Source organism: Antrostomus carolinensis, unplaced genomic scaffold, assembly GCF_000700745.2.
Source record: "Antrostomus carolinensis isolate BGI_N321 unplaced genomic scaffold, ASM70074v2 scaffold22086, whole genome shotgun sequence".
Classification (NCBI taxonomy): Eukaryota; Metazoa; Chordata; class Aves; order Caprimulgiformes; family Caprimulgidae; genus Antrostomus; species Antrostomus carolinensis.
The window spans coordinates 7791-35586 of record NW_010324230.1 but is presented as its reverse complement, the minus strand read 5'-3'; the positions used below and the strand labels follow the sequence as shown (position 1 = coordinate 35586).

Genomic DNA, 27796 nt, shown 5'->3' with positions numbered 1-27796 from the left:
TTCTGAAGGTGGAAGTGAATTATAACATAAGGAACAAGTTTGACATGAAAAGAAGAAAGATTTCAACATTTCTGTTCCCTAATACACCTCGTTCATCTCCTTGCTAACATACAGTAGTTATTCAAGGCATCCATTCTGTGCATCAAAAAAAATTGAAAACCTCTCCCTGCATTCATCTCCTACAACATCTCTACACCAGTCTCCTGGGGAATTCAGTGCAGATTTCCTTTCACATTACCTTGGATCCTCGGCTAGTAGGAAGCATAACACTTAAAAGGGAACACATCCTGCTATTCAAAAATATTGACTAAGGTTCAGTAACACAAAATATAAGGGTTTTGAGGAAAGCCATAAAGCAGGAGAATGGCATAATTTCAATTTTAAAATAGGAAAAAAACCTCTGCTGTAAAGCTTAAATCTTACCAAAATATCCAGGTATCAAAGACTCACCAGTTTTTACAAGTCAGCGGTTTTGGAGACTATGTGTTTAGTGACATTTCCAAATGATTATTGCCTAGATTTTTTGTGTTACCTTTCCAAGCACCTTACCACTTGTGCAACACACACTCCCTATGCTGACATAAACCAGCTTACCAAGCACAGCAAAACCCATGGGAAATTTTTGGGTCATTAATAAAGTAACATGAAAAATGTAAGCGTACTTCACAGCCTACACAATGCAGGCATCGAAACTATGGATTAAACAACCCTACCCCTCTTGCACATGGGCTAACACAAAAATCTGAAACATCAATTTCTAACCACTAGGAGGAAAAGAAAATTAAAAAATAAAGTAGTCTTCCGTCCCATTTTTAGACTTGAAAAATTAAGACTGAGGAGTTAAGAATGCTTTTGGCCCCATTTGATCTACTGTTTTATAAGATAGCTACACTGTATACACATATTTTAAGCTTACATTGTGTTTTAATGGTTAAATATTAAATGCATTGACATTTGTTCAAAGTAGTAGACTTTGGACTTTTTTATTATTACTATTAACAGAAATTATGACCAAATAACATAATGCATTTGTATTTGTCTCTTCCAAGCAACTCCTGATACTGAGGAAGCACTGTACACACGTAAAGCTGAACAGAAGACTTAAAAATGAAAATTCTCATAGAAAAACTACTGTTGTTCAGTCAGAATGACTGTTAATATGTCTGTTTGTAAGGCACTCAATCATAGTCTTGATGTTTCAAGGCCTAATCTTTCATACCATACAATATAGGAATTTAGCCTTTGCAGACCTGAACTTAAACAAAATTGTGGAGCTGATACAAAGTTTAACAAGGAGTTTAACCTTCCTGCATATGCTCTTTTACTACTAAATCTGAAGGGAGTGAGCATGACAGACTAGTCTGTAAAAGCCAACTTCATTATAATAAATTAAATCTGGTTTTACTAATTATTAAGACATATTTGCTCCAAGTCTTCATAATCAGACAAAATTTGGGATATCCTATATTTCACTGTAGCTTAGCCTCAGATCTCAACCTTTACTCTAAATATTTTGATTTAAGTATTCAGAGGTCATAAATGAAAAGGTGAACATGAACAGTGGAGTGTGAAATACACTCCCAAATGCAGAACTGAAAAAGCAGTTTCAAAAATCAACACGACTGCTGGAAAGTAGATTGACACGACTTGCAACATGTACCTCCCTAGACTCGGACTTTGATAACCCAGTCAGAGAGAACACAAATTACTTAAGAAACTTGTGCTATTGGAAATATAAACTTGTGCCTAGTTAAAAATTAATCAAAACCTACATCATCCACTGGTCTTAGAAAGACTGAAAACTTGATAGATGTAACTGTCTGAAGGCCAATCTGTGGTACTTCAAGCATCACAAATAAAACAGAAGAAGTGAGCTGAAATAAGTTATGGGCAATTAAAAAAGCCCTTTAAAATAATCAAGCTTTCTGAACACACAACCGTGTGCTGAAGTCATGGTAAAGATGTATGAGTAAGAGTCAGGGGGATCATTTGCAGATGGGGAGGGAGAATCTATTATTGGAAGTCCTTCCATGAAAAGAAGGAAGAATGATGACAGCAGAAAGTCTGTTACACTTACTACAAGGAGAGTTACTATTAAAAAAAAGCAATCACCTTTAAAAACAGAGTCCTATCCAGCAAAAGGACAGACAGTGAGAAATTTAATAGACCATCACCAGAGCTACCAAAGTGACAGTCACAAACATTTCACCAGTTTACCTGTTGATACCACTAGCCTGTGGCAAGAAACTTTGGCTACTGAAATGCTTGAGGCTGTCAGTGCTGCTGTGAAGGCCGTTGCCAAAGGCAATGCAAGGGTCCCTTTTCCTTTCTCTCCCGTTCCTGGCACTAATGTCAAAGAGGTAGAATTCTACCACAGCGCTTCCAGCAATCTACAAGTTTTTGAGTAGCCCACAATTCAATTTTAAAACTAAACAATGTATTAGCTCGCAAGGAAATCCATGCAAACTATACATATTTGACAAGGGTATATAAAGTGAAATACGTGGAAGATTTCTTGACAAATGTTCACTTTTCCTTTCAGTCAGGAAACCAACAAACCTAAGTACTGTATGAATGAACACAAGAGCACTATTTCAATAATACTTAAGTAGTAATATCCATCTCCCAACTATTTGAACTATACAGTTCAAACACACACCACTGTCTGGCTCTCCCTAGCAACCAGCTGCACAGAACATATCTGCACCTCAAATATTATCCCAAATCATCTTTTAACATAAATAACTTCATGGTAAGCTTCAACTCTCTAGTATTTTTAAAGCACCATAGAATATATAGAATTAGTAATAGCATGTATAAATCTAAATACAAAAATAAAAATAAGTTATTTACATTTTTTAGATGCTTTAATTTGTTAGATGCTTCAATCAAAATTTCACTTTTGATGTGAGTGAAAGGTGCTGTGGAGCTCCATTAAGTCTGGTTTTGACTCCAGAACTCTGAAGTTCTCTACATCCATCTTAATCTCTAAATTTATCCTTAATTCCCCTCTACAAAAATATTTTCCTCTATAAGGAAGACATCTCATATTTAAATTTACTGCCACAGCATTAACCAAGCAGTAGCAAACACCTGTATATCCCCGTCTTTGTTTTACTGTGTATTTAATTGATACTGATAAAAATAAGTAATTCCCCTTGCCTTTTTCAATGCAACCCCATGAAGCACTGTCACACTCCCCCTCTTCTTCCTCCGTTCTCTCCCAAAAACGTACCAAATACCCCGAGAAAAAGAACGCACTCCACGTCAGAGAAGTTATGACGGTAGTCTTATTCTATTGTCATTTATAGTCCTGTTAGTTTCAAAATGCCTTATTGTCCTTCCCCTTTAAAAGGAAAGCAGCAGTACCTACTAAGGGACTGTAAGGCATTTTTACAACTTACTGCTCTTGTACACAATTCATGTACACATTCTTGTACACATAAGCGATTGAAGAACTAAATTGTTTACTACTTCATACCAAGACACATGACCAAAAAGACAAACGAAGACATTCTTTGAGACCTCAAAACTCAGCCATACCAAATTCCATAGCAAAACAGTATCCATATGTGTTACAATCTCATTGCTTATGATCTCAGAAGGAACTACCTCATGATCTGCATGGCTCTGGGAATCCCCTTTATTAACGCTTGCATCTCGGGCCCACCGTGGAGGTTTCCAGGTTCGTTCCTGTGATCCTCTGTTGTAGTAATAACAGCGTCCTGTTGTATCTTTATGGGTTTCCCATTCCCCATTTATTTGGAGCGGAGCACTTGTAGGTAGTGGTGGAAGTGCAGACTGAGATATTTTCAGTTCTTGTAAATTAGCATAAACTGGTGAATCAGGCCTCCCTTGGCTTGGTGGAGTAGTTGGCTATTGAAAGAAGAAACGTATTGTTAAAGAGCAAATGAATTTTAGAATGCTCCCTTATAAATCAGAATATATTATAGTAGTAAAACAAACCAACAACCTCCCTTTGTTTTTAAGTACAAAAGCACAAAGGACAGCCACAAGATGCTGGGGCATGAAAACATTAGATTGTTAACTATAAGTTAAATATCACAAGCTATATTTCTTTAATACTGAAACAATTTTTCATCATTTCTCCAGATGACAGCTGATAATTATGTCTTACAGTGGATTTGAAATACACTGGAATCATCATCAAAATAATTATATGCTTGCCTTGTTGAAAAACCGCCAGTGTTACAATTCAAGTATTGCTCAGGAATTGTAAGTAACATGACATTGTTCAGGATAAAACGTAGCATTTGTGAGATGCCACTTGGCAGGCAAAGATGGTTCCCAACCTTTTCCCCTCACTGCTAATACAGGTGATGGTGAATTTAAAGCAGCACTTTTATCTTCTCAGCAAGATCTAAACAGACCACTCAGTTGGAAAGAAAAGCACAATGTTGTGATTAAGAAACTCTGGAAAACACCTGGATGGTTTACCTGTATGCTTTTCCAAACAGATGGTTATTTAAAAATATTTTAGGCAATATCACTGAGTGTTCTGATTACCACTCTCTTCTTATAGAAATTAAGTGGGTGTTCTTATTTACCTAATTTTATTCATAGACATGCACACAAGTAGAACAACATATATCTACAAGAAAACAAAACACTAATTACAATTTCTCATTAATAAATAGTTTGCCAACATGAAAGCCAGCAGAAAGTAGGGTTAAAAGACCATGGCATTCACCGAAACCACGAGTACTTTCAAATAAGCCACTAAAGTATTTACGAGAGAAATATACTTTCAGACGTTCAATTTTTAAAGTATAATACAACTACATAAAACACACCATGCAGAATATAAGAGCATGTGTTTTCATGAGAGTTGTGATTATCAGATTGTGAAAGCAGCTTATTATTAAACCAAACTGAATAGTTTCCCGGTAATGCACTGCCAACTCTGTATTTCAGGCACTCTAAAGGAAGGAACTATATGAATTTACACTATCCCTTCCCCCTCCTTGGTTTTAATTCAGAAGCTCTGCTGGAGGCAAGTCCTTGTGCCTTTTTGTAGCATCTTTCACAGGAAAAAATAACATACTGTATTACATAAAAGATCTTTTATACTGTACTTTTAAACATTAAAATCATAAACTGCTAATCTAGGCCACATCTAATAATAAATTATCAGGGTTTGCTCAGGCAAGACAGCATATCGTACCACACAATCAGATATAAACTGATTGCTCCATAGCTAAAACCAAATATGGGCAACATCCACAACCAAAAGGGGAAACAGCTAGAGAGGAACTGAATGAGATTAAAACAGGCGCGGACTTGTTTTGTGGGCCTTTCAAAGAGAAAACACAGCTTACTAGATATAGCAAGTACAGTATGCTTAGGGGGGAAAAATAATAAAAAAAATGCAGCACTGGCAAACTCAGAGAACCAAAACCAATTAGTATCCTCCTCTACTTATTTCAAAGGGGGGAAAAAAAAAAATCTGTTGCAAAGCCTGATGAACAGTAAAAAACAATGTTTTTACCATCTAAGTATATCCTTCCCCCCACCCCTTTTTTATTTGAGGGGAGTAGAATGGCAGCCTTTGGTAAAGCTGGTCTTGAGAGCACTAACAGGATAAAGAACGTGACCATGAACAAAGCATCACCCCATTGTCTTCAGGGATGAAGCTCAGTTCCCTGGGCTGCTGGGAGAGTAACCTTGATCAGTCCCCAGGCGCTGCTCAGACTCTCCCAGGTCTCCTCATTCAAGAGCCCAGTTTCTGCATTTGTTTCCCAATCAGCCTGCAGAGCTGCATTTCCCACACAAATCATCCTGCCATTAACTCATCCGGCTTGTCATTTGAAGCAACAACATACACCTGCACCAGGGGACACACAAATCTTCAGGTTCTTCCCCTATTTCAAGGAAGTGGCAAAATCAGCACCATCGAGCTCCTGGGCAGCTGCGGCCGGAGGCCAGTGGCTTGCACAACACTTGTGTCCTCCTAAAATTGCTCCTCCACACAAGACTAAGAAGGCTTTGCTGTCTGGCCTGCATTTGCCAGTCACTTTTTTGTTTTAATTAAGACAATGAGATGCCATTATTAAAAGAACGTTTCTGTGTATGAATAAAAGTGTTTTCCAAATATCAAGCCTATGACAGAATGCTTGATACAGTTTTTGGAACATTTCCTCAAGCAACGCATAGGAATATAGCTCAGAGGTTTCACACTGAGGTTTTCAACAGCTTCAGCCTTATAGCCAGAACAACTCCAGATGAAACTGCAGGACATGTACTGTGCTAAGCCAACACTTGAAGCTCAGGGCCAACAGACTGCCACATAACTCAGGCAGCATACTAGTTAAGTTTGAAACAGTAACATGATATGAAAGCGTAATGAGGGGTTTTCTTCTCAAAGCTCAGTACTTCCAAACTCAATATACCAATTTCTGGTTTTCAAGGGAGAGCCAAAATTTCGTCCTGAACAACAAACCAGACAGCTAACTGTCCTGCCAACTAAGCCTCTAGCCACTTTCATTCCTTGTTGCTCTCTCTTCTGACAGATTTTACAGGGAGAATTATAAAGTTTTTGAAAGGCATCTTTAAGTTACTGCTTTCAGCGAAACATAAAAAAATGTAATCTAACTACAAGGCACAGCTTAGCTCGTAAGTCAGTCTTTGAAGGATACAACTTTCTTATCAGGAACTATTTTAAATAACCACGCAGCATAAAACAGTACTTCCTCATACCTCGAGCCACACAACAAGGTATGTTGTTGTGTCTACAATAATGCTCAGTTCAACAGCATGCAACCTTATCAAGGCTAATTTTGTGAATAATTTCTAATTTCTTGATGAGAAAAAATAGCTTTTAGAAAGCTCAAAGTTTCATTAAATTAACTTTAGTGTAGTTTCTACTTGAGTGTTGACAGGAAGGTAAATCCCCCAGCATGGGAAGGAGGGTCCTGGTGAGAGGCAGGTCCCACCAGATGTCCCTGTAGAGCTCCTGGGCCCTACACCACCTCACCCTTTCATCTCATATGACTGTTTTAAGTTCAAGACTGTGTTCTGCAAAACCCTTGAATAGTTTCAAGCCAAGAAGCATATTAATTTTACTGTATTCCTTTCATTTACCAAAACCATTATTCATTAGTAACGTATAAATCCAGATAAAGCATTACCTAGATCAAAATAATTTCTGATCACTTTCATGGCTGTTTTCCTAAAACCAGACACACACAGTTAAGGGAAACTTTAAAATATATGCTAAACACTAAACAGCTCTGAGGACTTCTGGGTAGAACTTCACTCACTGAGCTTCATTTTTGCACTAACAAGCTCCAAATGCTCATAAACATGGAATTAAATCTACCAAAAGAGACTCCTTGTTTTCTCACTGTCAGAATCACAAGAACATGTCCTTCAACATGCCCATGCACGCACACACAAAATGCCTTACACTCAAAACATCTCAGCATTCATTTGCTGTTTGATACGGATTTCAGACTTTTTCATGTTGCTTTCTCCTGCTAAGAACAGTGAAGAACTCTTACTAGAAACATGATAAAAAAAATTGGAAAGCAGAAATACTTCTATGATGCTACAACCTGAATGAAAACTGTACAACATTAAGCACTATGGCAACTTCGTTAATATAAGGACCTCTCCCTGAGCTCTATAATGCTCTGTATTTTAATATTTTAGAAATCTGCCATATTTAAGTTCAGTCTCACAGAAAAGTCTGCTAGCAGCAAATCCCTGCACATTGAGTTTCATGCAGGCAGGACAAAGTCAGGACAAAGCTTCCAGGATCAACACAAAACGTTCTTCAAATAGGGACTGTACACAGCTTTTTTCAGAACATAGGTTTTCTACTGACACAGTAGGAAGCAGATACGTGCCTTTAAATAAAACAACCTGTTAATCATTCACAAATGAACAGTCAACGTCTTCAACAAAGGCCGCAGATACGCTATCAGGCCTCTGAACACTTGAACTCAGTGCAATGAAAAGCAAACTTAGTATACTCATAAGGTACTTTTCATTACCAAAATGTATATCAGCTTCTCAGAGGATACCCTAAATTTCAATGTTACCTTGTACAAATGGCTTTTTTCGGATGGCAGTATTTGTTTAAGTGTTCAAAATTAAAGCTTTTTTTTTAAAAAAAAAAAAAAAAAAAGGTTCAGTGCATTTCAACAAGGTGAGACTGCAGTTCTGGGATAAACAAGGACTACAGATCTCTCCCCTGTGCCCCACCTAAAAATGCTTTTTGTTTATTTTCATGCAGTGAGAACATACTGCATCGAGGATGCCAGCAATTCAGACAGAAAACAAAGTTTCCTTGTAATTAGCAATCACCTTTTTTCCCCTTTACAGCACTTAAATGCAAGGCAAAAACTTCAATAACGTAACAATTGCTTAAAGAACAACCACAAAACATGACCCAGTACACGTGATTTTTCCCTCCTTTACAAATAAACTGCTTTAGTTATCATGCCTCTGTAGCTTTTCTTAGTGTTAAGAACTTGGAACTAAAAGCTTCCATTTCACCAAGTAGCAGCATTCGGATTGCAGAAACTAGCTGCTAAAAATGAAAAATATTTTTGGAAAAAAAAGCAGATCTCATCTTAATAATCTTTGTGAAGTTACAAGCAACAGATTGTCCATACTCATGCAAAAGAAGAGCATTACACTGAAGGAAAACGAAGGAATACCGGCTCCTTGGAGCAGCAAGCCAAAGAAAGGAGAACAGGCACATCCCACAGGATCCTGAGACAGGGAACGAAGCATCCCAGTTCCCTCAACAACTGAGCTTCTTGCCAAGGAATTGTCATCATCCTTTTCCGAAGGCCTGGGACTTCAATATCAGCTTTATTCAACAGGAATGATATAAAAGAAATCTCAAAAACTCTACAGTTTCATTTTCATGAAGTGACAGCTTCAACTGGAATAATTAGCTCATCTCCTCCTTCCTCTTTCTGCTCGTGGCTTTTTTGGTTTTGTTTGGTTGGTTGGTTGGATTTTTTGTTTTTATAAACATGTTCTGGACCCTACTTTCTTTCTAACATATTCAGGCACATTTAAAATATACTGTAATACCCAAAAATCCACAAAGGAGATTTTTCACCAAGTCCTCAGAGGTGAAAACAGCAACTAATTTAACAAGCCAAGTTGAAATGAGAACCCAAAGAATTTTTTATGCACTAACCTTCTCCAATCTTAACTGGATAATTCACTCTGAGGAATGCATAAAAAGATGACAGTAAATATTACAAGCCTGTTAATAGTTGACTATAAATTTCAGACAAGCTATAGTAATGCAAATATTATGTAACTGCATTGAAGGTCTCAGGTTCAGTGATTTGCCATTATAAAGTGACAAAAAAAAAAAAAAAGACATTGCAAAGCAATGTAGAATTAAAATAACCCCGAACAAATCATTCCAATATATTTGCCTAGTAGAGGCCATTCAACAGTTAAATGTTTAAAATATCCCATTTAAAAATGAAGCAGATACTCTCAAGAAAGTATTACTTTAAAATGGGTAGCCAATAACTTTCCATCAGATTAAAAACAGTAAAATTAAGTATCTGATTTACTTTTGCTAGTTCTATCTTTTAGTCAATTTTGCATTTTACATACACTGAATTACAGGCTAAGCTACTACTTTCTTCTGTTTCTGGAGATATTTACATACATTTCATTTTCATATAAAACTATTTATTACTATTTTGTTTTATGAAACAAAGAGTCTTAGTACATAAGACATCATGTTCTGCCAGAATATGCTTTTGTTATTTGAGCCATTTAAGTTCCCTTCTGCACTAGCTCACCCATAACACACACACAAAAAAAAAAAATTCCCAAAGTTGCCAAAAATATAAATCTTTATCTGGTGATACTGTAATGCCTTATCAAATAATAATTTAAAAAATCTAGATGCATAGCAAAAAGCCTCTCAATACATTGCTTTCTTGATAGCCCAAAATAAGTGACATAATATTTTCATACCCATCAAGACAATGATTCATTAAATATTACTGCAAAAATCCCACAGCAAGGAAAGCCCAGAGGTGGCTTGTTCTGTCACATTCACAAGCACTTCAGAACAATAATTGAAAGTGGTGGCAGCAGGAGGGCTCAGGAGGGCTCTCGGTATGCCCTGGCCTGCTGCAGGGGGGAGCAGTTGGAGACGACTCTCCCAGATCATCCATCACAAGTGATCAATCAAAGAAAACTGATGGAAAACCCTTTTTTTTTTCCCTGTACACTCCACAGATTCTCCATCTCAGTGAGCAAAATTATTCCATGTGAACTTAGGAAGTTTATAGCAATAACAGAAAGTATATAATTGATCGAAGGATTGCAATAGCGATGTCAAATATTTTAAAAAACGGAAATAAGACCTTACAATGGGATCCTTTGTAAAACATGCACAAAGATGACAGTGTTTACCATGCTTGTACTTCGCCACTTGCACAATCTAGCTTCTCCCTTCCATAAAAAAGCTTTTGTCCAAGGATATAGACAAAGCTGGTTCTCCTACAGTAGAAGATTTAAACACCATATGAAACACTTTACTTCATACATGCTTACATAGAAAGCTTATCCCTATTAGGAAAGAGTAGCCAAATTTATCATGTTGAAAAGTCAGCCAGTAAATTTCCTTCACTCTTTTCTGACTCTGTCCACTTCACCCTACAAAACACTGATACTTTCAATGGCCATAAAAGTAGTATCTGCAACCTGTTTCAGAAATTTAGCCACCAGCATCATGAACAGCCTGGACATGCCATGCAGTAGTAGATTTATACATTTATTTTCCCTCCCACCTTCATGAAAGTGGTTATCAAGTTGGTTCTGCAGTAAGGATGCTTCAACAATACTAGTAGAAACACCAAATTCATTCTGCATTTTAGTTTAACTGCTGTCCATGCTTGACCTCTGGGGAAACTCACAGTAGATGTTGGAATGCAGACTTGTGAAGAATAAAGCTGTTGGGAATCATTTCTGATGTCTCTCAAGGATTATTTTTTTATTTATAAAAACTAAGTACACTAAGAAAACACCAGAAAAACCTAACTGGCTTTCTCCAGTGGAAAACTCTCCTGTAATACACCAACAGCTACCACTTTTCGGAAGGGCAGCATCACAAGAGCACAACAAGTTCTTCAGCTGTTGGAGCAGAATACCCAATGCAGCAGAATAATCTCTTTAAAGTTTCAGGAGTACTGGAGGGTCCTCTGATTTAATGCATGATTTAATGTATAGCCGTACATCTCATTTGCCTCAGAGAGATTAAAGTAATTTTTAAGACCGATTAACTTCTTCATGAAATACTTCTGTGTTGTCACCTTACAATACCATAGCACTTCTAAGAAATTAGCTGCTATGAAATATAATTGGAGGGACTGGAATGGAGTTACTTGAACTCACAATAGCTTAAAGGTCAAGAAAAGTTTCCATTAGTTTAAGTCACTTCAAACTGAACAGCATCTTTTTTCCCCTACACTTTACACTTTCAAAAGTACAGATACCATAGCATTTAAGTGTACTTTTGAGGGTTCAGTGCTTACACAAAGTTGTGTAAAGCCAGGCACCCATGGAAAACTGCAGATGGGAAAAGTAAACATCACTTCCAATAAGCTTCCCAAGTTACTCAAAAGTTACCGAAGTTGTATTACTAGACAAGCTCAAAAGCCTAACAGGTACCTTGAGTACCATTTGATCAAACAGAATGAAATCTAACTACCACCATGCAAGTTACCAAAATGCCGTGACTCAGTAGAACAAAAATTGTAATATTCTACTATTTGAAAGAGAACGAAAAGCCAGAACCATTAGAATTTAAAAACTGCATGCATGTATATTAATATCTGACTTTCCAAACACTAAAGTTGGTTTCTTTTTTTAATAGAGAACAATTTGTAAGAGAGTTCTAAAACACAGTCATCAAATCTGTATTCTGTCAGAAAGGGTATTTAATTCCAAACTCTTAACAAGAAAATGCAGAACTCCCACACAATTTACAGCTGTTGTCCTTTTACACTGCTGTAAAAGCAGATTTCACTTGTGTGAAACTCTGTTTCACTAAATGTTGCTTGTGGCAGCAAATTCTGCAAACATTTGTCATGCTAGTAGTTCTTTGTTAGGTCCTAGAATTATTTCAAAATATCTTCTTGAGCTTATGAACTGCAACATTTAAAAGTTTAATAACTTCTGCAGCTGCAAAGCATCACTAGTATTCAAACTGTACAAACAATGCTAATGTACCAGTACACTTACTGGTATACTGGAAATCTGTTATGTGAATAAATTAAGGCAGCAAATCCCAGTAACTAACACAGCTAACTGGCCTAGGAAACAGTGATGGTAACAGCATGAAATCAGATACTAGAATAATTTCTGTTGGTTTACCTTGCTAATAGATTAACAAGAATATATTCTGTTGTGCAACTAGCAGGCTCTGCCCTCTCCAGAAGAGCCAGGCACAGTTTAATAGGCAGTTCCTACCCTCCACATCTGCTTCCCAACGTTTCTCCAAATTTATTATTCGCAACTACTGTTCCCAAAGTACCACACTACTTGTGCGCCCAAACTCTCCCGTGGGCAGTTTCCTTGATCAGAATGTCCCACTCGTGAAGAAACAGAGGCAATCCCATCAAAAACCAGCCAGCGTAGCTACTTACATTAACTTCCATAAACATTATATTAAAAACCTGAGAAACAAGTTTTAATACTGCCCAATTTATAAATTAAGAGCAACATCTGGAAAGTATCTTCTAGGGATCCTGACTGGCTATGCAATTTCAAAATACATGATTTGAAGCACCACGTTTCACATATTGTCATGCTAATCTCTGTACCTCTACAAACCAAAAATCAAATTATACACTCGGCTAAGGAAATATGACTCTCAGGATGTCATTTTTCTTAAGTCCGTAGACACAAGGTCCTGATTGTTTCCATATTTCTAATCTGAGGCAAATTTTTCAACAACTACCCTTTTTAACACATCAGAATATCTACTATTAAAAAAAACCAAAACAAAAAACCCACACCTTTTTGTGCTCTTTTTCCTTTTGGAAAAAAACTTATTTCCTCATCTTAGCAGAAAGAGAAGCTAAGAGAAAAGTAATTTTCTGTTTTAAATGAGTCAGTTACTGTAACTCCCCATGCACACAAGCAAAGAATTTCCTTTATGCAGAACAGCAGAAGCCACACTGACACTTCTGCTTATACCAAAGGTTCAGCAAATGCTTTTGCTAATTCAGTTCATGTCACCAAATTAATAAAGCACACAGTTCAAAGGATTCAGCCAACAACTCAGTGTTTAGAAAACAAGAAAACACACAAATTTATTCATTTCAGAAAATAAAAGACTATTGATGCAGTTTTAAGATATAGCTAAGCCAGTCTACTGGCCACCCGCTACCAAGAAGAGTGACCCCATCTCCCTTGCCCTCTGCCCCGCGATGCTGCTGTGACCCTGCAGCAAGCTGATGGAAGAAACTGGAATGGCAGTAAGTTAACCCCATCAAGACTTTAAAAACAAAAAATAAAACAAAAAGCCCCATACTTAGACTCTTTAGGTGTTTGCAGGTCACTGCAAGGTCAGTCAGAGATGCCTTGGAAGTGCCTGACTGACTCAGGAGACAGGAGAGCAGGATGTTCTCTTTCAGAACCTGTTAGCTTTTAGGGAGGTTTAGCTGCATCATTAAACCCCAGAGGTGACTAGGAGAAGGAATTATCTACAAACATCTAAACCAGAATCAGTTACACAGACAATAATAAATAAAGGCTGCCTATTTCTGCCAAAGATGGGGGGGAAAAATGGCTAAATTAAAAAAAAAAAAAAAAAAAGAGTTTTTTATATATGGAGAGAAGCAAGGTACAAGGAATGAAACCTTGCAACAGCCTGAGAAGGAAAACAGGGAACTTTCCTTGAAGGTTTAAGTGTAGGTTAGTCAACAACTTTCAATAGCACTTTTGTTATTCTTGGTTCTGTTCCTAAGCAGTGAGAAAGAACCACACTGGGGTTCTTCTCTATTTTTATTACTCCCACAAGGTTTTGTACAGCTTCACACACTCGTAGCCCTCAGCCTGAAAGGCAGCATATTCACATTTGAAGTCAGAAACAAATGGAGCAAGCTATTGAAAATATACAGTGAGAAGCCGGTTTATTGCACTAATACGTACAACTGAAATGTTGGGCTAAAGTCTATGCTTTTCCCTAAGAAAAATCAAGAGCCTATAAGAACCAGCAATATAGTACCATAGTGATCAGAGCAATAAAGAACATATCCAAAGTAGAAGAGGCCGCATGCCATCAAAAGAAGGAAGAAGTACCCCAAGTCGCTCAGAGAACAACAAAGATTTTTAAGGACAGCTCTTCCTGCCACCTCAGAGTATGGAACACACTAGTAGTATGAATGATAAGAGTTAAGACAGAAATACAATTCTGCTCAATAGCTTAAGACCTCCACTTGGAATGAAAAAACTGATCACTGAAGAAAATGGTTTTTTTAGTATTTTGAGAAAAACTATTTTAACATAAAATATAATATATGCAATACTTTATATATGCAATACCAAACATTTTCCTCACAGCCACCCGAGCCCTTCCAGACACAGGAAAAGGGCTGATGCATCTACAAGCTAAAACTTGATGACAGTCATAACGAGTAAAGCCTATCTCAGGCAACAGGTAAACCACAGTAACTTCCAAATAACACCCCCCAAATAAAAAAAGCTTAGGACAATTTTCTTCAACATTTAGCAAAATTGACATGGAAAAAAGCAAGAAGTTTTCACCAGATCTAGTCATGCTTCTGATTTCAGACATTCCCACAGATCCAATAGATGAGTTTTGGAAAAATCAAGCTTCTTGGATTTCAGAAAAAGGACGTGCCATAATCACTCAGTAACATCAACCCCATAGTGGCTCCTGTCCTGTTCAACGAGGTGGTTAACCTGAAAAATTATTAAAGTGCAAAACAAACCAGACAGAAAAATAAACACAACACTATACTGTGTGGGATTAATATATTTTTTTTTTTCAGAGCAGGTAAGTGCACCAATGGACAAACCCACTTCTGTGTTTGTAGATGATCACAAAGGCAATGAAATAATCTCTGTACTAAAAAGCTTTCCAGCACAGAATTCAAGTCACTCACAGTAATACCCTGAGATATGCCAGATAACTGGAAATGGTTGTGCTTCAATTATTTTATTTGACTATGAATTATCACTTCATAGCCCTCAGAAATGGAGCTGGCAAGTCAATTCCCAGGTACATAATGTTACGAGTTACGAGGCAAATCCTACATGCATAATGACAAGCAGTTTTACTGAGACCTGTGGCCATTTTCCCCTGGTTCACTTTCACAGCTGCAGCACTGACAGGAAACCTAAAGTCACTTGTTTTCCCTGGGAAGTTGCAAACAAGCAAATGATGAAACAAGTAGCATTTTGTAATACAAAAATAGAGGCCTTGCAAACTAAGTGAACTGGGCTTTGGGGCTTATGGTTGGCATTTTTAAGCTTCTAAGTAACTGCAGTGCAATCTAAACGTCAATATGAATCTGTTCAGAAGTAGTTAGTTGTATTTTTTGCAGTTCAAATATAATTTCAATGTGGCCATTAGGATTAAAAAAAAAAAAAAAAAATCTGTGGACTGTATTTTTCAGTAATTGAGAAAGAACCACAAAATTGCATCAGTGCATACAGCCTATAGTATGTCTTACTGTATCTTAAATAAAAGTATTTGTGAAGGGACTATGGCAGTGTCACATGGTCTAGAAATGTACTTTTTTTTAAAAAACAAACAAACAAAAAAACCCCTACCACAATTGTATGTCAGAGCATTCAAAGAATAATAACAAATGGGTTCCTCAAAAAAGGACTAAGCCTACCCCCAGAAGCTTGGCACAGCCACCCACTGTCGAAAGCCAAAATTAAATCTGAGTATCTCCAATCCTCCAACAATCCTCCTTAAACATAATAGTTACAGGTTTCACACCGATAATTACAGTACGATGTTCACTGGTATGCATTACAAAAGGTGTCAGAACAGGTTCTAATGGTCTCATGTTCTACATGAACTACTGAGCAATTCAAGGTAATAAATAAGATTTTATTTCATCTATTTATTTAACATTCAACTAAAAGCTATAACAAAGGCAAAAAACTTAAATCAAACACTGAAAGTATCTCCATTTCAGGCTAGTATGACTACTGTTGAATAGGCAGCCATATGGATTCATGGTCAAGCATCATGAGAATCAAGAGGTCACAGGCCCACTCCATAGAAAAGCTACCCAATTTTAAATAAGAAATTAGGGGCTTTGAGAATTAGTATCTCCTCCAGCCTTCAGTAATTGAATTAAAAATATATATTTTATTTGCTGACTCCTCAGATCTAAATAGGAAGCAGTTCCACTTTAGTACTTCCAACTGTACATCAGTATGAAAACTGAAACGATGGAAAGTTAAACCGTACAGCCTGTCAGCTAAGTTCCCCAGGAAATAGGTCAGGATATGTTTTTTTTAAGTAGCCATTGAGGGGGGGTCGGGGGAGGGGGTGTATATTGAGGTGAAAACATTTATAGATTGGACTGATAATAAACACAGTCAACAGAAATATTTCCTCTATTTCACTGTAACTTTTTCTACAACTTCAGGTATAAATAAGACTATGAAGTCTCTACAATTATCCCTGTGATATCTTTGAGCTCTTTGATAACTCAAAAAGAAAAAAAAAAAAATAGCCTGCTACCTAACATTTGACATCATAAGTTGAAATTTCTCACTTAAAGGCTTGGAACTAACTACCTGTTCAATATAAAATGCTGTGTTTGCTATAGAAGCCAACTGTGTAAGTAACAGGACACAAAAATAAAAATTATTTAAAAAAAAAAAAAATCTTACTCCAGCATTCTATGCTGATTTCATTCCTTCAGACAAGCATTAACAACTAGTTGTAGTTAAATTTTTAACAGCAACCTCCCTGCTTGTTTGCAGGTCCTTCACAAACAAAGTTTTCATAGGAAGAAAGACCTCGTATGAAGAGCTGAAACCAAGAGGTACAGCCTGCCAGAAGTAAGGGGGGAGGGAAACCAAGTACTTTGCTATTTCCAGGGAAGGCTCCATCTCCAAAGGCCTGCTGCCACAGATCAATCCAGACAGGCTCTGGTAAAGATGCACTGATCATAAAGACGGCATCTGGTCTTCCCACATATGGTACTGCATTCAAACTAGAGCCATTCTGACTACCAGCAGCACTGGATTAAGACTCTAAAAACCTCTCTGGAAGTCTGGCTCCAGGAGTGAGATAAGACTCTCAGATGTAAGAGAGAAATGAGTGAATGCAGCTGTGAGTGAACCAGATCCTGCAATAAAAATGTGGAGCCGCGTTCCTCACCATGTCCCTGCCCATCACTCCGACCCCCTGTGCAGTCGGTCTGGTACCAAGGTGGGAAGTGGGGAAACACCACGACCCACTTCTCTCATGATTAAAAGACAAATTCACAAATTATTAAAAGTAGTAGAATAAACTGACATAATTGAATTGGCTTTCTGCCATGCAACACCATTTTTCACAGCTGACAATGAAAAATGTGAATCATCCCAATACCTAGATAACAGATATCCATTCTGATTTATCAGTAAAATTAAGAAGTTATTAAATTGCCTTAAAAAAAATAAAAATGAATGCTGCCTCTAAAGCAAAATGCAGAGAGGAAAAAAGTTTGATTCTGATACCTGGCACTAGTCCTCTCTGAAAGTTACTGCTGATGGCCTGAGTGAAAGAGGCTGCTGTACCCCCCCATGCACTGCATACCCCACATACAAAATACTAAAAATACTGGGGGTGAGGGGGTAATTTAACATCATCCCCCCCCCCAAAAAAAAAACCACAGAAGTTGTTCAGAAGTTTTGGGGAGGGGGGGCGTTGACTGAAGTAAGATTTTGTGAATCTTCTGACAAAATTAGGAGTACGTTAAAATGGACTAACTATACAGATGCTTTTGTTGCCAGGATTTTATTTTATATAATACATCGGAATTTAAAATTATGTCAAAAGCTTTCATGTAATAAAACTTTCATTAGGAGAAGACACAAATAAGTTACCAGCACTTAGTACACAGGAATGCATTTATGGTACTCTTGTTATACAGTGTAAGGGAGTGTAGAAAAGCTGTTAAACTTCATTAAGAGGAATGTTATGCTACTTCAAATTAATAAAACATTCTAGGCTTTTCTGACTATCCTATGCAATAAAGCAAACCTATTAGCAGTACATTATAGCTGAGATGGCAAGAATTTGCTAATAGTTTCATGCTGATTAAGCAACATGCAGTAAGCGGTGCCCTGCCGCTGGCTACAGCAAACACAGCCCTCCCCCGTGCTGCTGAATTATAACTCCCTGCTCAGCATTCAGCGGATCAGCTGGAGCCACCAGCCTTTAGAGAACATTCTCATTGAGACTACAAATATAATAAAGTATTGCAGCACTATCTGCCAAGCTATTGAAAAAAAAAAATGCTTTTTAGAACATGTATGTATTAAAAATCTCTCTGCTAAAGTATAGAGCTAAGCACATACAGCTGCTCTTGAAAGCTGACAGAAAGCAGCTGTTCAGCTGCAGAAAACAGGTTGAATGGAAGATGAACTTTCTGGGAGTCTCCAAGAAAAATATATATACTAGGGTAAAGGGCATGTTTGTTTTCTGCTATGGTCATCAGTAGATGATGCACCTTTAGGGGTGCATTGCATTTGTTTGATGATTTAGCTAAAGCAGAGTATCACAAACAAGTGACATTTAAAGCCATTTCCAGACATTATTTCTGGAAAAACACTAATTTGCCACAAACAAAACAGACAGAAAAAAAAGGCTTTCAATGTATTTTAAATTATTGTATACAAGTGTTCACAAGAATACTTCACCATTGATTTCTATGCCGTTTTCTAGAGACACTTCCACTGAGCTGCTCTGAAAAGGTGAATTACAGGCAGGAGCTACAGGTTCTAGGTCCCACGAGGGTCTGTAAAGTAACAGTGCTGCAAGCTGACCAGCCAGCTGCCCAGAGAGCTTTCTGCAACACTGCTGACAGTAAATACAGCTTATTCTGCTTGATGACTGTTAAGACTTTGCAGTTCAGCCACATATAGTACAACCACTATATTAAAAATATAAAGCTTACTGGGAAACTTTAAATACCTGAATATGCTTTAGGCTAACATTCCTCCAAATGCTTTTGTCTTCACAAACGCAGCAACTGAGTCTATAGTGTGATTAGCATTATCTTCTAAATAACACTTACTGGAAGCATTAACAGCTGTGCTTCTTATATTGCTATTGAAATGGGGGATTAGGGGATGGGCAAACAACCTGGCATGGCGACAGTACGGCAATCATAACAACATACAGCGATGCCTCAAGGTGCGATGAGCCTTGTGGCCATCATGTCTTCCAGAGGAACACGGGAGGAGAGTTAGAGGAAGATGTTAAACTACTGAACTCTGCTAAGAACACGTGTGCATACTTTACATTTTAGCATAGAGAATTATCTATATTGAGCAGAAACTGAAGTTTTATGCCACCTTTCACCAGGAGCTTTTGCCCGTACTGGTATCCATCACAAAATGGATCTAGTAGCAGCAAGAATTTGCAAATATCAATTAAAAAAAAAAGTCACTTTTGTCATGAAGCATGCCTTTCTTAAAATGCTTAGCATAATAAATTAATATGAAAAGATTACCTAACTTGAAACGGATTTGAAACAAGCAGCTGTTTGATATGGTTTTGATAGTTTGTTCCCATAGGCTGCTTTCTCCACATAGACCTTCCCTCAAGAATCCCTGAAGCTTACAGATTATACAAAAGCCATTTTCACACACTATTCACCATTTTTCACATACATAAAATAACAAGTAATCTTTTACATAGTTAAATTAAAGTTAGATGTTAAACTTCCACTTACTCATTTAGCTCACTATTAAAACAGATTATCTAAAATTTCATTATTTTAACGTCAAAACTAATTTTCACCTAGCAGGTTTCAACCAACAGTGAACAGATTACTTCCCTGTCTTTAAAAACCAACAATCCCCATACTGGATTATCCTTTACTAAATCTGCATTCAGATCCAGTATTCTCTCATGTTTACTGTGTAACACTGAATATAATTAGTTGGTTCTATGACAGACAGTAAGATTTTGTACAGGGTGCAAGACAAAGTCACTGTACAACAACTTAGAGCAGAGACTGCCATTTAATTTTCAAAGAAGTCTGGCATTTTAGGACACAGCATTTCTTTGACAACCTTACTGTCTCCCCGTACCTTGGAATGGCACATTTTCCAGCCTGCCTGAAGCATTAAGGCAAAAAGCAAAAGAAGGAAAAAATGTTTGTCATTAAAATGAATATATTTCTTGTTTTTCCAATACTTCAGATGTGTGTTGTGCTTAAAACCTGTCTGACGAGGAAAAACACTTCTGATTTTGGCTCTTATGGAAATGAAGTTCACTGGAAAAACATTTTAAAGTTAATTTCCCATTACAAGTTAGGCTCTTAGCAGGACCAGAAGCTGGCTGCCTATATATTGTCCCCACCAGTATACATACCTACTCAGCTGTTTAGTTTGCATATTAAAGTTTCCAAATAAACCATAAAAACCTCACATTTGTTAGCATCCATCATTTATACTGCAGGGCAGAGAGATACAACAAATTAAGAAAAATTGTCACAAGTTCTTCTAAATTCAGAAGATGCAACCTCCACAATATATGTGCTCCAGCACCAAATGTTAGGGCTGCTTGAATCCCATCAAACTCATGTCATTTAATGACTTAAGACAAATAACATCTACTATTACAAAGGATAAAGTAGAAAGCCAAGTCTCATGCCAGGCAAGACAAACACACATCAGTGTAAATCAAGACTTCAGTTTAAAATTTTGCCTTAAAAGACACAATAGGATGAACAAAGCAAGTGTAAGTAGTTGGCACATTTATACAAGTTATTTCAAAATTTGAGCAAAGGAGGAATATTTCCTTTAGTAGTGGTTTAAAACCACATAAAAAAGCCTGTAAGTAATTATGCCATGGTGCTTCTAAGATACATTTTAATCCTCAGCTTTTAACTGAACTAGAACAGGCTATAAACATTCTAATTTTAACATCATGATTCTGTTTTGCAAAAGTGTACCAAATAGTAGGATGAATATTTCCAGAAATACATCCAAGTCACTATGCCTAACCTCAAGAAGTTGCAAGATTTATTTTAAACATAATTTTTGAAGTTGTTTCTTTTTTTAAAATGCTGAAGACAAGTACATAACTGCACTGTTAAAGACCATGTCAAGATCCTAGAAATACCCATCAACAGGCTATGTGCACTGCTTACAGTGGAACTAAGCAAAGCAATAGAATTGTCATGGGAATCTCAGCCAGGTTGCATCTTTTTTTTTCCTGCTACAACAACTAAAATCAGGCATATTTGTCCTTTGACTGTATTTCCGAGTCTGTTTCTCTCTACTTGCAGACAGTTTGTTGGCACTCAGTTTCAGGGCAGAAAGTACAAAACCCTCAGCCATGCATTTCTACACTTTCTTCCCCTTTATCTTCCTTAAACTAGCAAGAATTTCTTTCATTTTTAAGAACAGCTATTTCTGCAATTCAGTATCCAGAGTAAATAAGTATACTTTGTCACTTAATTCTGTGTTTCAATATTAAAACAGATGCTAAACTAAGTCTGCAACTACCACTTTACTTCAATAAAATTAGATATTAAACCAGCATTTTTTCCCAGATGACAGTGAATAAGATATGAAAAGATTTAGTATTTGTGGAATTTATGTACTTTACAAGAATTCTGAGGCTGCACTCAAGCCCACATCAAACCATCCCAAGGACAACACAGAAGCCTAGTTCTCAGTGCTCAAATCACAGTTTAACAAAATACATGGTGAGGTAAAGCAGCAGTTTCCAGACAGAGAGTAAGGAGGCACTGAGGAAGACACAGCAAGAGCAGGGTAAGTGTATGAAATTCCCGAGACCACCTATGGACACAGTGTTTAAATACAGCCCTTCAAGCTACAGTCAAAAACTGTCCTCAGAAAATCAGTTGCAAAGAAAAGTTCTCAGTGCAGCATCTTCCTACCCCACAACATTTTTTTTTTTTTTTTTTTTTAATAAACAACAACATGCAGCAGCTACAAAGCACTTTCTTACAAAAGCCCTCACAAAGGCTGTTTGGGTATCATTGCATTATAGGTTTGGACAAAATCTGCTGAAGCTTTAGAGCTTTACAAAGCAAGAAAAGAAGAATAAAGGAGTTTAGAGCTAGATTTTAGCAAAACACTTGGGATTTGGGTTTTTCTGTTTTCCATTAAAAAAAAAAAAAATCCGAGTACAAGCACATACCCAAGATTTGCTCAACTGAGGTTACAATAGCTACTTATGAACTAGGAAAAAACAAAAAGGGATGCAATACAGTTTTTACAGATACAGTTAACTGAGAAGTAAACAAACTTAAAGGAAAATTTAGACCTTGGTAGATCACAACCCACAACCTGCTACAGGAGCAAGCGCTCTCAAACTTGGGAGCAAAAGGAACTGAGACAGGTCTCTCCTCATGAAAAGAGCACGGAAGAATAACAAGAAAAAAAAATCTCTAAAGTTTTACTTCCCTCACCCTAAATGTTCTCTCTTCTCTGGCAGTCACATGAAGAACATAACCCTTCAGGCTGGCAAAGGCAAGAGAAAGGAAAGCAAGTAAAGCTGAAGGCTGTTACCACGAAGGCAGTGGTGGGTGACCGATCAGGACACGCCACCAGCTCAAAGGCGAGTGGCTGAGCAATGACCAAAGGGTTGGAGGACAAGGCTGTGGGAGAGCTGGGCTGCTGGCAGGGCCAGGCTGCCTCTTCTCCAGGGAGCTCAGGCTCCAGCCCCCTGCCTAAAAAAGCAGCCAGAGCCTGGCAGGGAAAAGCAGGCCTGGGAGGAGGCAATGATGTCCTCTGGCATAGCTTGTGTGCGTGGGCACTGAGGAGTAACACAAGTAAGGGTATGAAAAGTACAGGGCCTCAGGGTAGTGGGAAGATGCCATTAAAAGCTGAGTGTAGCACCTGGGAGGGAGGATAAAGGCGAAGTAACAGTCAGGTCAAATAGACTTATTTGGAGGACTAAAAAAAAAAAAAAGATCTAGAAAATACTGATGAATATATCCTGTAAATTTTTGTGAAGGACTTTAAAGTTGGTAGCTGCACCAACTTTATGAGGCACAAATCAAGATCAAAGTGCTATCAAGAAACAGAACAGTGGCCTCTGATTTTTTTATATCTTTATATACATTTTATATATAGAGAACATACATACATACACACATGTATAGTCTCCTGTGTCTAAAGCCCAATGCAGTTATGCAGGACAGTCATCTATTAGCTCGTTGAATTCGATGTAGATAGCCAGGAGCTGATATGGACAGTGCCAAGCATGTTCATAGATCAACATGGGGTGGGGGGGTGGAAAAGCACCCTTATTCAATTTCAACAGGAAAAGCAGTCAAGTCACTCAAGAACCTCATATTCAGTGTTATAACACTTTACCACAGGATAAAGCTTCTTCTAAATACTTAAAGAACAAACAATGGTTATGTGCAACACAATATGAAGTTTCTGTTGTAGCATGAATTGTTTCTAAACAATATCCTGGCAATCTATCAAGCTGTCTAGAAATAAAATGTGCATACAACACTATTAGATATGTTGAACAACCAGTTGAGAGTCCAGAAAGTTTGTTAACAGTATTTCTGCTTTTATCAGACATGATATTTTTTAGAACGTTTCCTTTACGTTAGCACATTTGTTGCAGAAGTCCCATCACATTAATGACTAAAGAGGCAAGTGTGTCCTCCAATCTTTCATATTCACAGGCTTTGCACTAGACTATTTAGGACTACTTAAGTTGCAATAAAGGAGTATGTATGGGCTATTGACATACTTGATCACAATACCGCTTAAACCAGCACCACTCCAACCAGCACCACTCCAACCAGCACCACTCCAACCAGCACCACTCCAACCAGCACCACTCCATCTCAGTGCTGTACTGGCAACAAGTATTTGTAGAGCCAGACAGTGGCTACAGCAGCGAAGCGATTCAACTGAACGCTAATGAAGAAAGCACAAGGAAGGTGGCAGTTGCATACACTAGACGCCGACAGAAAAATATACATAAAACTCTGCTCCTTAGCACTGTGTTTAAACAGAACACAGAGAAGCTACTTAATTTAACTGGATGATCAGATCATTTAGAGGCCCCAGGCAAACCATTAAAAAAAGGGAACAATTAAATCTATGTTAATTAAATTCAAAACATAGTATGTAATTTCAGATTTAAGATAGAAACCAGTAAGTTTTAATCACAAATTTTATTACAGACAGAAGTTGATGCCAGATAACATAAGCAATAAACTCAGTTCATTCAGACAGCTCCTCAACTTTTAGCTTTCATTTACAAAACTGTTTGATCAGACAGAGAACTAGAATTAATTGAAATACAGACTCCAAACACCTATGCCAGTCTTCAGAGCATCAGTGTACACAAGCTCTAAGTCTCCATCAAAACAGTTTACAGAAGAAAAGACAGGACAAGTAGATAAAAACTGCTGAAAGAAAGGAAAAAATACCAAAATTAAGCTTGCTTTACCTCTCAATAATCTCTCAGCCATTTCAGCACCAATAATTACAATACCAATTTAAAAACCAGGAGTCCTCTCTATGGAGTACTAAACGTGCACCCACTAGCATGTGAGGTTTTAGCATGTAAGGTTTTTGCAAAGACTTCACATAGGAACTATTCCACGTCTCTGCTCATACTTTTCACCTCTTGATTATTTTCAGCACTATTATCTCCTTTTCAAAATCAGAGAGGCTGGCAACTGCACACTATTTAAAATACAGAAATACTGTTGAATTAAGAGTTATACCTTTTTGTTTCGCTCCTTTGCTACTACTGACATGACACTTTCTATGCTTGATTGCTTCTCTGCATTAACCTTATAAAACAAGCTACTAAAAAATTAGTCTTTCCCAAGAACTAGCTCAGAAGCCAAATTAAGAGAGACTGAATTAAAAATTGATAAATATAATCTAACACTATGTTGCCCAATTACTCACCATCACAGAAGTCTCTTGAAAATCTTCAATTCTTATTATCCTGAAAGATTGTTTTGTCCAAAAGTATTGTCCTTTAGCATTAGAACAAACCTCACATAAAGGCAAAACCCATTTCTCTCTACCGTTTTTAAAACAAACATATCTGACACATGGCACGTCAGAGAAATATCAGCTGTTTGGGTACTAGATGCACATAGATTTTCCTTTCCTTTTTTTAAGCACAAATGTCTACTATTCCAGAGAGACCTGCCTAAAAAAAAAGAAAAAAAGTGTTCTGCATTTCATTGTACCGAGTCATACGTTCCCTACCGTTTTGTCACACTGCTCTGAAACAAATGATACTTTCTTTAGAATTCCACAAAATAACAGCACATTTATTCCATAGGCAAGCACTGCAATATTAAACAACTGCCTACATAGTAACTAGGTGAAGACATACCAAATGCAATTGTTTCTATTCAGAGTTATGTGCAAGAACAAGATATGATCAAATATTCTCAAATGTGTTTTGCTTATTACCAAGCAATTTAAGTTTGTTCTGTGTCTGGAGGTTCCAGACCTAAACCCGACAGAAGCACTGCCAGTGGAGAACAAGCGAGGCAGCGTGTCAGACAAAACACCGGTTCTTTTCCCAGGGCTCTTTTCTGTTTAACCATTTATTCCACCATCTGTAAAGATTCTGCTGTCACCTCTTACTAAAGGTGACATTTTGCATTGCTTCAAAAGAAAAGGCAAGTGGGACAGCAGGCACCAAAACTCATACTGCACACTGCAAATTACACTTTTCTAGAGGAAATAAAAAGAGAAATTAATTCCATATTATGACTGTTCTTCCTTAAACACTGCAGATTGAGCTTCATTTGAGCTAGTAAGTAGTTCTATCAAGATGAAAGGCACAGGTTAAGGCCCAACATTAACACCTTGGAAGTTCCACTTTATCATTTTCTGTATGAAATTAAGGTAAATAGGCATGCAAGATCAGAAGATGTGTTGACACAGTGCTCTAGATGTTTGTTTCAATTCTGAAAGCACAACACAAAATTGCATGTACCAAGCAGACCTATAGCTTAACTCAGCTGAGCATTCAGACACCAGTATAAGAACCAGCTAAGTTCCAATATTAAGTTTAAGTTTAGTCAACTAAAACCAACCCATCTCCTAGATTATGATTTTTCAACAATTGCCTCATATAGATAATATTGGCGGGGGGGGGGGGGGGGTTATGGTTTTGTTTTTGGGTTTGTTTGGGGTTTTGGGGGAGGGGTTTTTTGTTTCTTTTGGTTTTGAGTTGGGTTTTTTGGGGGTTTTTTTTAATTAAATAAATTTGACTTCCAGCAGGGCAGCTCAGAGGAGCATATTGGCTGTAGGCAGTGTCAGTGGGACACATCACTTTCTTCTTCCAGGGCACTTAAATCCAGAATTACTTACTCAGACCAACAGGGACAACTACCTGCTAGCTGACTTACATATTAAACATAGCGAGATAGAGCTGATCACAAACAGCATCACTGTAAAGTGAAACCATCCAGACCTGTTGTCACTGAGTAGGGGAAAAAAAAAGCCAGGAAAAGTATTCCTTAGTGGTTCTGGACAGACAATATCCACAGTTACTGATATAACTTAGAAAACATTTCAAGCTGTTTACAGAGTTCTAGCAGCAATTACTGGAATTACAAAAAAAAAAAAAAAAAAAAAAATCGTTTTGCTTTACAGATTTTGTTACATTATAAAGCTTTTAGTTCTCTGTCATTGAAAGTTATTCTTCACCTTATTATAAATGGGCTTATAAAGAGTTAAGAGATTGAAAAAGATGCTACTTAAAACATAATTCAAAATATGACATTACACATGCCACCATGAATCTGCAAACATGCTCAGTTCCATTAAGAGAAAAACCTCTTGTATATAGTGTGCCTCCTTCATACAGACAAATTATTCCTTGGGCAAATGAATGAAATAAAAGCCATCATATCTTGAAGTGTCTTATAATAGAAGCTAATTAATTTTGGGCCCCACAAAACCAGTAATAGCAGGGCAGTCTAACACTAATGATCTGCCACCAGTCTTTCAACCAAGTGACAAAGTCAAGAATGCCACGATCTCCAGAAGACACGCTCCCACATCTTCTACAGAAACACACTCAAAAAAATTGTTTTCTCAATTAAAAAAAAATTACAGCAATCCCACAGAAATTGCAGAGGTAAGACAGAAAGACATCTTTGTAAGAACCTTACTACTAAGAATTAATCAAAGCAAAACAGCCATCCTAGTGATAATCCCCTTTAGTGCTTCACAGTTTATGCAATAGTCAATTACTAAAGAGGATGAAAGACAGGACAATCTTTGCAAATAGGTCACTGTCTATATTTATAATGATTAAAACCACTCTGCTACTCAAAGTAACTTTTAATAGCATAAAAAATAACATTAAGACAGCAAATGTATTTTACTCTTAAATATATACTACCTCTCCTATGATGGGAGAGGAGGTAACATTCATCAGAAACAAAGTTATTTCACTTAGGTTATGCATTAGCATTGCTGAAAGTAGATTTTCATTTCTGTCTAACAAACGTAATCCAAAGAATCACCCTCATAAAGATAATATCTAACCATTCTTGACACAATCTCAGAACGTACCCAA

At 37.3% G+C, this 27796-nt stretch overlaps 1 protein-coding gene across 1 annotated transcript in view; it reads right to left on the bottom strand.

The window, feature by feature from the left end:
* LOC104527216 (rho GTPase-activating protein 12-like) overlaps positions 1 to 27796 on the bottom strand; it is a gene marked incomplete at its 3' end in the record, with an annotated part of 46238 nt that overhangs the window by 14492 nt on the left and 3950 nt on the right. Inside the window, 1 exon segment of the mRNA XM_010170877.1 lies at positions 3613 to 3876. Coding sequence (XP_010169179.1) covers positions 3613 to 3876 — 264 coding nt within the window.